The sequence below is a fragment of the Cryptomeria japonica genome, chromosome 10 (genome assembly GCF_030272615.1).
Source record: "Cryptomeria japonica chromosome 10, Sugi_1.0, whole genome shotgun sequence".
NCBI lineage: Eukaryota > Viridiplantae > Streptophyta > Pinopsida > Cupressales > Cupressaceae > Cryptomeria > Cryptomeria japonica.
The window spans coordinates 27,311,452-27,325,020 of record NC_081414.1 but is presented as its reverse complement, the minus strand read 5'-3'; the positions used below and the strand labels follow the sequence as shown (position 1 = coordinate 27,325,020).

General features: G+C 35.0%; 1 protein-coding gene across 2 annotated transcripts; it reads right to left on the bottom strand.

Moving 5' to 3' along the window:
* Positions 1-600: 600 nt before the first annotated feature.
* Positions 601-3,141, bottom strand: LOC131044288 (WD repeat-containing protein RUP1). Of its 2 annotated transcripts, none has more exons than XM_057977582.2 (2): positions 2,232-3,141; positions 601-2,090 (listed from the first exon to the last, which is right to left on the bottom strand). In XM_057977582.2, exon 2 carries the CDS (start codon positions 2,009-2,011, stop codon positions 905-907), a length of 1,107 nt encoding a protein of 368 aa, XP_057833565.1. In that variant the 5' UTR covers positions 2,012-2,090; positions 2,232-3,141; the 3' UTR covers positions 601-904. The 2 variants fall into 2 exon arrangements, with proteins under 2 accessions (XP_057833565.1, XP_057833564.1); XM_057977581.2 differs by having other exon boundaries at positions 602-2,084; positions 2,232-3,140.
* Positions 3,142-13,569: the final 10,428 nt, after the last annotated feature.

Below are 13,569 nucleotides of genomic sequence, written 5' to 3'. Positions count from 1 at the left end.
ATAGAGAGAGGTAGAGAGAGAATGAAAGAGAGAGAGATAGAAAAATAGATAGGTATAGAGTTTTGGAGAGACAAAGAGCATGAGATAGAGAGATAGCAAGAGAATGATGATAGGGGCCCATTGATTGCTGAAATTTGACTAACTTTGAAAAATTATAAAATCTCCTAAAATCTAGAATGTGCATTATGATTCCTAGAGATCTGAAAACATTCTCAAACATCTTGCCAACATATATAACTTAAAGTATAATAAACATAAAAGTCAAAAGAAAATATAACATATACCTTCATCTATTACATATGATTTCTAAAAATAACATTTCAATTTATTGTAAATCCAATTCTTATCATTCTAAATCAATTATACTCAGTTTGAGATATTTATATTTAATTAGTTTATATTATTTATATAAATTTAACATTATTTCTTAGTCAATTATTTCCAAAACTAAATAATCCATCTATCACATTTAATTTCTAAAAATACCTAGTTGAGCGACTTTTCTCTAATAAATGATTACCACATAATTCACAAATTCAAAAGGATAGCAATTTTTTAATCGTTAATTAAGATTTTTTTTCCCAACTTCATTACTTACCTATTTTACAATGAAATCCTGTGGTCTAACCCTAGAGGATCAATTTGCACGTGAGATGACAAGGATAGAAAAATTTTCCATTAAAAAAAAAACAAAAAAAACTTTTCAATGATAAGAAAATCAAATAAATTGGTCTCTTCGATGTTGAATGAGTTATTGGAGAAATGGATTCTAATGAATTGATCCAAGTAATTCTGCTTCCTAAGTAGCTTGGAAGCGAACAAACCGCCACATGCCTGACTCTTGAAAAGCCCAACGGGTGAACGAGCGCGAAAACGGACGGGCCAGGCTAATGCTAATCCTACGCTACCCAAGAACTCGGGCGTGGATGAGGTGTAAAGACCCGTCAGAATTTGCGGCGAGGAGAGAATGAACGTCATCGCAATGCCCACCATCCACTCGTCTCCAGCAAACGGCACCCACGAAGGCCCCTGCGTCATCATCAGCCGAAGGCAATCTAGCACTCCGCCAAAGCGATTTCTCATCACCTCTGTGATATACAAAAACTTGGTTGGTCTCCGATCCACAGGCAATCAATCCCCCACGACTCTCCAGCACCGATAATCCCACAAAGTTCTTCACGTTCAGATGCTGTCCCTCCCATTTCCTCTCAAGCCTCAACTCCATATCCCAAACCTTCACACTATTATCAATGGACGCCGACACCACTCGGGCCTCGTCCACAAACCGGACGTAGCTCACAGCCCGGGCATGCCCACGGCTGCTCGTCACACATTCCTCAGTATTCCGAATGTCGAACAGAGAAAAACTCCCGTCGGCGGAGGCGGCGGTCAGGAGATTCGGTCTAAAGGGGCTGAATTGGGCAGAGCAGACGGAGGCCCCGGCGGACGAGGGCCTCATGACGGCCACGCTGGTGTCCGTTCGGGCGGTCCATAATCTGACGGTGCCGTCGGCGGAGGCGGAGGCGCAGAGACCCGGGTGGTGCTCTGCCCGACTGTAATCCACGCTCCACACCCGTCGTCCGCCATGGTCGTAGCGCTCCACAACCGCGACGCCACACTCGGCGTCCCAGTCCGTCACCACGCCGTCATAGTCGCCGCAGGAAATCACGCTACGGTCCGACGGGCACCACGCCAGGCTGCTCAGTTTTGCTGGCGTGTAAATCTCATCGAGCTTTTGTAGCCCGGCGGCGGATTCTGCTGGGCAGGTTCGTTTCCGGGATCCGGACGCCATGTCGCCGGCGGGCTGATTTCCGGTGAAGCTGTAAAGGCGGATCTTTCTTGCCAGGCCGCCCGTTGCGAAGTGCGAGCCGTCGGGGCTGAAGTCGATGGAGCTTATGGCGTCCGAAGCTTCGCTGCCGGATGATGTGAATGTCGCCACCGGCCGGAAAACCAATCCCATGCTTCCCATCCGCTTTTCCTTGTCTGCATCATCCTCTTCCTTGTCCGGCATTTTTTGTCTTGTGTCTTCTTTTAACTGCAAATGCCCATCTTTATAGGTCGAAATCGGCAGACTGGCAGCATATCTGCAGCTAAACAGTTTTATTATTTCACAGACAGGCGTGGCTAGCTTTGGATTTGACTGCAATAGATTAGTACCTACCTAAAATTGTGTACTTTTAACACTGAAACTGAAAAAAGAAGAACAGAAAGTTAATATTGTGGGCACTCACATTCAATGGCGTGGTGGGATTTCAGAAAGTTGCTCTCAGAGTCTCCAAATTTATTGTAAGCAATCCTAGCGATCTGGAATGAATCTGCGCCTTACACGTCAGTCCTGAATTCGTGTAACGTACTTGGATCACCCACGTAGGCCCTGTTCGCTGAATCTCCCTTGTTCTGTTTTTAATGCTTTTCACAATCAAAACAAACTATCTGAATCTCCGAGACCTGGAGAAGTGGCAGAACACAGACGATCAGTCTAACCAAATTGTATAGCGTCGACCAGAAAGCAGAATGCGGGTACTTTCTTCAAGCTGATTCGACAAAATGATGTTTCCTTTAGTTGAAGATGGATTGATCGACTTGGGTGTGGTAAAAAGAATCAGAGGAAAAAACTCAATGCTTAGAATGAATCGATCATTAGCATCTGCAGAGGGGGATTTGTAAAGAAAAGTCCATCGTGGGCAAAGCATAACCAATGGCTGACCGAGAGTATTATCCATATACTGAGTGTGTCAGTACCATACCTGGGCCCATAATTATATCCTATTCCTGACGCGTCAGATATAACTGAGTTGACGTGTTGTGGCATGCACGCAAAGCACAGTCGCCAATAAACGCTCAATTTGCCTTCCAAACTCTCTGGAAAGCCGTCAAAGCTCCCTGGAATAAATCTGTGCCTTTTATTTCAGTTCATTTTGATTCGGCCTTACATTTCACGGCCGTATGACCGTATTCACAGCTTTTCGCACTGTGTGAAATACGAAGCAGCATTTTCTGCACACCTACCTATCTTGGGAAGGTGGAAATTTTATAGATGATAAATTTAATAAGTAGATTTAATGTCCTCTCGGCCTTTGTGAGAAGAGACAGGGTTTATTGAATTCAGGCTAATAAAAAGATTGGGTTCACCGTCAAATTTGTTAAGCACAAAATTTTCAGATTGACAATCAAAGAGAATGTTGTGTTAAATCTCTCATTACTATGTTTGGTTTGCTTAAAATGGATATATGGATGAGAATTTTGTAGTGATGTGGTCTCACGCCCACCAATTGTCAAACCCGTTAAATCTGTACCATTGATTCTAATTTTCAAGAAACGTGTCACATTCGTAATTCTCTTACGAATCATGGTCACATTAGTACAAACCGCCCATCATTTTCACCTGTTCATCCGTAGAAGTAGTTAGTAGCACTCTCTTCAACCAGAGGACGAAGAGGGTCTCCACATAGATTGCCTTTGTGTTTGCCTTACAACTAATGGACTGTGGGGCCTTGTTGGGGAAAGAAAGAAAAGAACGAAAGATTTTTTCATATTCTACAATATAGTTTATATATGAGTTTATAGATTGTTTATGGTAATATGGGACTATCTCGTTATTACAATATGGGACTATCCCATATTCTTTGAAGGAGACATCTAACTATGCTACAAATGAGACATTCATACCTTACTTTATGAAATGCACCTTTAAAAAAATATTTAGTTTGTCATAATGTTTAATATATTATTGATTATTCTTGAAACACAATGACTTAGAATAAAACTATTACACCTTTTTTTTTTTAATCTTGGATTTAAGATTGGATAAGCTTCTTCCAACAATAATAAGTCTCGATAAATAATCTCTCAAAGGATGTCTTGGTTTGGCCAATCTCTAAGTCATGACAATGTTTCTTTCTTTTCCATATAAAGGAATAGGCTAGTACAATAGAAAGACATACGCCTCCTCACAAAGTTATACGCCTCATCACAAATGACATCCAAGTAGTTGTAATCTATTTTTGTTGTCTTATTTTTTAGATAGAGTGACCTTCAGTTATGTTTGGGAAAGCTTATTTTCAGACTTTGAAATGATAGGCTAGCCCAAAACATTTGACATTAAAATATAAATATCTAGAGGTTGTATCTAAAACCAATTTTGCAAAAATTATGATAATTCAAAACAAGTCTCCACCTTTATTTTTGTTGCATTTGGATGACATTTGAGCTTGCATTTATAAATGGGTCCACAAGAGCTTCATCAAAATGATTTTTTTTTCTCAGTTCTGATACTGGAACAATTGCTCATTATTCATGGGAAGTCTTCTTGTCAGTTTTCATGATCATCAGGTGAATTTTATGATTGTGCCATTTTTTTAAAGTGCCTACGGACTAATCCTCGTTATAAAGAGCCCCTAAAAACCGGTTTGATGTTCCCATTCTAATGATTATACAATATTCTCTAGCAAATATAATTGGTCCCTGTAAAGTTTTGGTGGCTTTTGGATGAAGTTCGGGTTCGTAGCATAATTCTTGTTAATTTGGCTAGAATGACTTTAATTGAATCAAGTACACTATGAATTAAAATATCTTATTTATCATTCTAGTTTGGTTTAAAAGGTTGAAATCTTTGTTGGTTTAATGTTTATTTTCACCCTTGGATGCATTGATTGGGGGCCATTTAAATTCAAGTTTTAAATGGCCACATGAGGTTAAAAATCACAATTTAAATGAGTAATAGGTATTTTAAAAATTAAAATTTCAAAGGTCAATAAAGTTAATAATTTTTAAACATTTGAAGAAGGGGTGTATGATTTTGAATTATTCTTATTGGTTTAATACATTATATATGATTTTTCGATGCATGGAGGAGTTTAGCTACTTTTAAATATTTATTATGCATGTGCCCAACACACTAGGGCATGTCTCCTCAAGCCTCCCGCATAAAAAAATGCATTGTGAAAAATAATGCAATGCAATATAATGCCAACACATGGAGGGGGCATTTTGAGTGTTTTTTAGCATTGTAAATTGCAAAATATTATTAATTCCACATCCAACAATGTCTAAGCAATTAACCTCATGGCCAAGAATGGAGAAAATCATCCCATTCAAGTTGAGAATGCCCAACAATAGTTTTTCAATATCCATGAGTGTTTTGGAAACCTTTGCAAGATGTACAATGTCCCTAAATGATCCAAAACATCTAACAATATATAAAAATTACTTTTGAAGGTTTTACATGTCCAAGGGTTATAAAAAATTCCTTACAACTACTTTCAATGCCCTTGCACAAGAGAGTGACACCCAACAATGGTTTAAGAGGTCTACAATGATGTTTATGGTATGTTGAAGACTATGAAATCAACGTCCATGCCCTCCCATATATCATAGTCATCATTTCACACACCTTGCAAAAAAAAATTTGATGCCCTATAAAGTTTCAAATGTTCAACAAATTAGTGGTGAGAAACTCACTAAGAAATATATGGCTTACTGAGGTTGAGTTATCAATGGTGGAAGATAGAGCTTGTTAAGAAGTAATAGGGTATTTGTAACCTTATTACCACCAAAATAAAAATGATGAATATACATGGGATGTGCCAAGGAGCAAATGACATCTCCAAAGATTTAAAAACAGTCTATGTTATATTCTTTCATTCTAGAAGACATGAAGCATTTGTCTAGTTTTTTGAAGGCAACCAATGTTGAAATCGCTAGTTTAGAGAGGGGTTAATATCCTGAATACATTATCATGATTAAACAAGTAGAATATTGTAGTTGTGTTCCATTAAGATAGCATGAAACCTAATATTCAAGTATATGATACACTCATCATTCCTATGTATGCAAACAATAACCTTCGAGAAGCATGAAGATAATTTGCATAATAATGTTTTTGATGTTTTGCCTAGTGTGGCGTTCCATAATGTTTTGGTTTAGGCTTGTTTAAAATGGGAAAGCTCAAAATGAGGAGAGGTTGATTTTGAAATATATAATGCAAATGTGAGGCCATATCATCACACTCTTAGCATTTTCAAGAGTGGTTACTAAAGAAAAATATGACATAGAGTTAGAAATTTGTTTGCAAATGTAGGGGTGGGATGATTTTCAGAGAAAATAAAATGTGAAAATAAATGGTTGCTTGCAATTTGGTTGTCAAAATGCCTTTGCAGTTGCATAGGGAAAATGAAGAGCTCTAGGAGTCATTGCAAGTTTTACAATAAGTTTTCACTTTATAGTAATAGGGTAAGTGCCTAAGATTTAATTTTTCCACTTGCAAAGTGAAAATGTAGTTGGGTTTATATGCTTATACCAAAGTGTAAAAGGTTGGATATGTATGCAAGTTAAGGTTTGTAAAGGTCACTTTTAGCTTACAAAAGAGGTCATGAGAGGAGATATGTTTAAAGACACTAAGGCATATTCTTTTACACCTAACTTAGTTATTAATCAAGACCTAAGCTTCTGCCAAGTGTCACTCTTGGATTAAATTTAAGTTTCCATCTTTTCTTATAATGTAATTTCTATGTCAATTTGAAGAAGTTGTTAGGTTCTAGGGTAGAGGCTACTAGAAATTTCTAGGGCAAGCTTAGGTTCATGTCTATAAAATCTTTTTGGGATTTGTTACGTCAAATTGATATAAATTTTTACTTAACGATGATATTTTAATCCAAAGTCTAATTTTTATTGTTATATTGTAATGTTTGTTTAATAAATCATTGTAAGATTCATTCACATTTTCTTTACATTCTATCTCCATTTCTTCTTGTATGCTTCAAGGAATCTAAGAGCTTTCTAATCACAAATTTAATTTACTTGTGCTAATGTTTAATTAGTTTTGTATTCAAAGAATATAGTAAAAGCTCTTATTTCGAATAATTTGTAATGGGAGTCTTTAATGCCAATAGGCATTTTACAATGACAACAAGAGGTGAAGTGTAATGGTGTGAGCTTGTTAATGTTAACTTTTACCTTGTAGTTTAGATAGATATATAAATATAAAATTATAATAAAGATATTTAATAAAAACCTATCATTTTATTATTACAATGTTCTTTTTAAAATATATATTTTTTATTTTTTTATTTTTAATAATTTTTTTGAATAATGATAAGAAGTTTAAAACTTAAATATAAAATATTAGATGTCAATTATGGGATAAAAAAATTGTATTAGGGAAAAATAAACAATACAGATACAATATAATTTAAATGCTTTTGTACGCAGTAAATAGAATTTAAATTATTTTAAATATTTCCATACGTAGGATTGACCTATTCACATCTAGATTAAGTTTACTTCGGTTTTTTTATACTTTTGTATCATCTCATGTGGCTGAGATATGTGTCCTCACTTTTTGAAATGCCTAGTGCATTTATGTTTGCTCACACACTAGTCAAGTGAGCTCACAAGTGTCCCCCTATTTGGAGGGTTAGTCATAGGTTGAGTCCTACCTCATCTACTTTACCTATATATATTCAAGATTATAATTGTATTTACACTCTCTTTTTCATATAAGAGAGAGGATCCAATAGTTATGCACCCTAACTTCTCGTTTCTCAGAATCTTACTTGTAAATTTCATGCATGCTCAATTACTGATACTCTTCCCTATTAGAACTGATGGCATCCAAAGCTTCACTACCAAACAACATCAATGTCGCCACCGGCATGAACCCCAACCCCAATTGCTTTTCCTTGTTTGCATCATCTTCTTCCTTGTCTGGCATTTTTAGTCCGGTGTCTTCTTTTAACTGCAAATGTCCATCTTTATAGGTCGAAATCTGCAGCTAAACAGTTCCATTATTTCACAGACAGCTTTGGATTTGACTGCAATAGGTACCTACCTAAAATTGTGTACTTTAACTCTTGAGACTGAACAAAGAAGAACACAAAGTTAATACTGTGGGCACTCACGTTCAATAGCGTGGCGGGGTTTCAGAAATTTGCTCAAAGAGGCTTCAAATTTGTTGTAAGCAATCCAAGCGATCTGGAATGAATCTGCGCCCTACACGTAAGTCCTGAATTCGAGTAACGTACTTGGGACACCCAGGTAGGCCCTGTTCGCTGAATCTCCTTCGTTCTGTTTTAATAATTTTCACAAATAAAACGAAGTATCTGATTCTGCTCCTTCAGATTTGGCAGAACACAGACGATCAGTCCAACCCAATTGAATTGCATCGACGAGAAAGCAGAATGCAGGTACTTTCTTCAAGCTGATTCGACAAAATGATGTTTCCTTTTGTTTAAGATGGATCAATCTACTTGGACGTGGAAAAAATCCGATCTTTAGAATGAATCAATGGAAAAATTTCAATATTCAGAATGAATCGATCATTAGTGCATGCAGAAAAGGATTTCGTAGTTGAGCGCGTTCTAATTCTCATAATAAAAGTTGTTGATTTAATACACACAACTTGCTGATTTAATGTCCAACTTTTGTACAACATTGCACTAATAATTGTATGATAAGTACCAATAATTGAATAAAATATACCGTTTGTTGTGAAAAGTAACCAATCATGTGACGCCACATCAGCTGCACAAGTATTGGGGCCCTTTTGCACACCTATTGGTCTCACTTTGTTTTTGGACTGTTTTGGACACTTTGCCATAAAGCATGCTGACGTGACATCATATTTGATGATGTGGCCCTGAAACCTTAGTTATAAGCAGGTGACTTGTCAAGTAAGTTGTTCTAATAAAAAATTTAGAGTGATTTGAAATTTCCACTTAAGATTTTGAGAAACGCAAAATTAGAGTGCACAACTACGACACTGGCTATGCAGCCCTTTAAACCGCACTGCATAACCTATGCCCCCCTATGTCTTATTTCTATGCCTCCGTATATTGTGTCAGTTCGTGCTCTCTGCGGCTTTTGACTGTCCCTGTGCGTGTGGAAAAACAGACGGCAACTCAGATAAAAAATTTAAAGGGCAGCACCCTCCTCACAGCCCCGAGTGGAAAGGCCCTTTAAATTTTCTACTTTATATAATTTTTTTAAAATGTTACTTTATAAATTTTGATTATATTCTTAGTAATTTTTAAATATATTTTATTTAAATTACATTTTCATTAATTTTTAATATATTCTATTTTTTATTTTTAAATGAATATTAGTTTATTAGATATATTAATTTTTTTATTTAATTATATATAAAAAAATTTATTGCTATAATATTATTTACTTTATAGATTTATTAAATTATAATGTTTAAATTTTAAGTGAATGTATGTTATATATATTATAAAAAAGTATAAAACAATATATTGATATTAAAATATAATTTAATATTACAATTAAAATATGGGGGTTTTATTATGGGTAAAATATCATTTAAGATTATTGTAGAAATATAATTAAGACTAGGGCTAAAATAGGGGTTTAATTATGGTCAAAATATTATTTACAATCAAGATTAAAATATGATTTAAGATTAAGGTTAAAATAGATCATTTAAGATTAAGATTAAAATATAATTTAAGATTAGAGTTAAAATATAAGGGTTTAATTATGGTTAAAATATAAGAATTTAATTATGGTTAAAATATCATGTAAGATAAGGGTTAAAATATAAGTAAGATTAGAGATTAAAATGGGGGTTTAATTATGGTTAAAATATCATGTAAGATTAGGGATAAAATATTTTAACCCTAATCTTAAATTATATTTTAATCCATCATCACTTTTTTCTTACACTTAAGGTAAAATGGGATCTCTATAAAATCTTTAGGTTTCTAAACTTCTAGACATGTTCTGAATGTTTCCTTCAATCTATACTAAACTCTTTATAACTTGCAAAAAGATTATATTATTCTAGTTTAACAAAAAAAAAAAAAAATTCTATAGATATTTCACCTCTTAATTAATGCTTCATATCCATTTTATTAATATTATTAAAAACTAATAAACATTACACTAACAATTCTAATTATATTCATATTTAAAAAGAAAATAAATCTATGAATAAAATCATTTTATTATTCTAGTCTAACAATCCTAGTTATATTCATATTTAAAAAGACTATATCAAACTCTTTATAACTTGCGAAAAGATTATTATTCTAGTTTAACAAATATTTATTGTTTTTTCTATAGATATTTCACCTCTTACTTAATGCTTCATATCCATTTTATTAATATTATTAAAAACTAATAAGCGTTACACTAACAATCCTAATAATATTCATATTTAAAAAGAAAATAAATCTATGACTAAAATCATTTCATCATTTTCAATAGCATTTCTATTCTAAAGAGTCCCTTTAACTTTTTTCCTATATATGTACTAGACATAAGCTTAATCTTATAGATCAATTTGCTATCAATAATATTTATTCATTTGAATGTTCAAGCTAATTTTCATTAATCAACGATAATCTTTTTATATGAATTTTTTCATTATTTCTTATATTAAACATCTTCATATAATTGAGAACCACATACTTTAATCACATTTTTACTCAAGTCAAATTAAAATGTTGATATTGGCCTTTTATTTAATTAAGATTAGAGTTAAAATATTTTAACTTTATCTTAGATTATATTTTAATTCTTATCTTAAATGATATTTTAACCATAATTAAACTCCTATTAAGATAAATTATATTTTAATCCTAATCTTAAATGATATTTTAACCCTAATGTTAATTATATTTCTACATTTTATCCATAATTAAACCCCATATTTTAATTGTTCTATTTATATAAATACACCTGTAAGTCATTTGAGATTCATTTGATGGAGAATAAATAAATAAATAGAATATATTAAAAATTAATAAAAATATAATTTAAATAAAATATACTAAAAATATAATCAAAATTTATATAAAGTATATTAAAAAAATTAAAATTTAAAGGGTCTTTCCACGGGGACGCATTTATTCTGGCCCCAGAATGGCAGTACGCATGACTAACACATGCGTTTTACACTGTCAATTTTGCAATAAATGGCTGTGATTGACTAACACGTCGCTATCACGATGTACGAAAAGTCTGTTTTGAAGGCAGAATAGCTTTGGCCTTTCCACGGCGGGCTGCCACGAGGGCGATGCCTGTTAAATTTATTATCTGAACTGCCGTCTATTCTTCCGCACGCATGGGGATAGTCAGAAGCCGCAGAGAGCACAGACTGACACAATATACGGAAGCATATAAATAAGACAGGAGTATATAGGCTATGCGGTGCGGTTTAAAGGACTGCATAGCCAATACAACACAACTACTGAATCCTTTCCCCTAATATCCATATGTCCATAATTATATTATATCCTATTCCTGATATGTCACATCTATCTGAGTCGAAATGTTTTGGCATGCACGCAAATCGCAGTCGCCTAAGAAATCTCAAATTGACTTCCAAACTCTCTGGAAAGCCGTCAAAGCTCCCTGGAACAAATGTGGGCCTTTTATTTCTATTCATTTCAATTCGGTCTTACATTTCATGGCCGTATGACCGTACTGACTGGTTTTTGCACTTTGAGAAATCCGAAGCAGCGTTTTCTGCACACCTATCTATTTTGCACTTTGTATAATTATTTAATATTGCACACCGAAGCAGCGTTTTCTGCACAATTGGGTCTCCACAGGAAGCGTCTCTGCAGCAGTTAAAAAGCACACGCATAGAAAGAGCATATTTAGATTATTTACGCTTTTTTATATATAAGGGAGAGGGATCAGTAGTTGTACGGGGCCCAACAGTCGTTATAGCAAATTGTGCATATAAAATCCAGTCTTGCCACATATTTATACTGTATAATGTAAATAAATAATCCACATGTAAATAAAAAAAATGTCAAATGTTGATCAAAATAGACCAATACTTGAACATAAAAGAACCTATAAATGTTATATTAAAAAAAAAATTGCATTAAGTAACAAGTGAAATAGATCATTTTTTGTTTCAAATAAAATATCATAGCTATCCACTATAAGTGTGTCATTTATAAAATAAGATACTCACTTAAACAAGTACTTTTATCATAGTGAAAAAATATTCTTCTTATGTGTACAACTATTGGAGTAGAAATGTATATTCTAGAAATGTATTTCATACTAGTAATTTGTCTTATCACAAATATAAAAGGTGAACACAATAAATACCTTGTTTTTCTCCATGAAATGTGAGGGATTGTCTAAAGATTTAAGTGTTCAACAATTGGTCCCTTTGTGTTCATATAAGTTTTATTTTATATCATAATATGTTGTTTTTGTGTTCAACTATTGGTCCTTTGGCATTGGATATAAAAGTTAGAGGTAACACACATTTATGATTACTAACAGGTATTTGGTCCATTTAAGTTTCTGTAAAGCGGAAAAACCGCGATCGAACCCTAGTTGTTCTCCCCTCTTCCAACTCCGAGGAGAGAGAAGGGAGGTTCGCTAGGATTCGATGGTTTTTCACTTAGGGGAGAGACTTTACATTCAAAAGAGGGGTTGAAACTCATAAGATCCAATCCCACGCAATGCAAGATTGGATGCTAAATGAATTTCAAGGGTTAGGAAAGCAAGGCTACCCTCTTTTGTAAAGAATGTTGTTAAGGAAATTAAGCTAAGCATGCATAGAAAGTCATAAAGATTCGCTTATAAACTGAGTTCGGGTTATAGGATGAAGCTGTGGACCTGGAATTAGCAGTAGAATGTCGATACGGCGTTGTCCTGCAAATTTGAGAAAAAGTTGTCGGGACGATGGCGCTCGGCGCCACGGTCCTCCGAAAAATCCGTGAAACGAAGGGGGATCTGTTCGTCTCTGCACAAGGATTCCAAATCTTCAATTTCAGCTGCGTACCTGCAACCCACACACAGAAAAGCGAAGACGATTGGGGGGTTAGGGATTGGGGGTTTGCCTTTAGGTCAAACCCCAGTTTTGGAATTAACCAAGAAATGAGCAAGAGCTGTAAATGTAAATGACTGTAAAACAAGTACTAATACCTTGTTCTAAGGATGTTGGTATCCTTATGTGCGAAGGTTTAGATGTTGTATGTTGTATGTTGTAGCATGTAGTATGTGATCTCCTCTTCAATGGTTGAATCCTTGTCTTGAATGCAACACTTAGCCTTGAATGGAGACTTGAAATGATCAATTGCTTGAAAGAATGCTTGAATGCTTGAATGCTTGAGTATAGTTTCCACGCTTTTACACATATCCTCTTCATCTATCCCAAATGAGAGAGAAAAATGTAGTTTATATACTTGTCATTTAGGGCTGATAGACTGATTTTCCCGACCTTAGGCCGACCAGGGAAAGTTAATTTCCAAATTGCAAACAAAAAGACCCGAGCCCCTTAGGAGACCGGGCCCAAAATAGGACCCAGGGACCAGGGCGTTGGGCGCCATGGTCCTGGGGACCAAGGCGCTGGGCGCCCTGGTTCTGAGGGACCAGGGCGCTGGGCGCTCTAGTCCCACCTCCCGGGACATCAGGGTGCAAGGAGGTTCAGGCCAGGGTGCTTGAAAAATGCAGTTTTCAGTGTCGTGAGCAAGTTTTGGGGTCTCCATTCAGGTTGCGTGTTGCGTCGCCATCGTGAAGACCGAAATGCAGTCGAAATTGCAAGTGTCGCAATTTTAGGACGCTACATTTAGCCCCCAC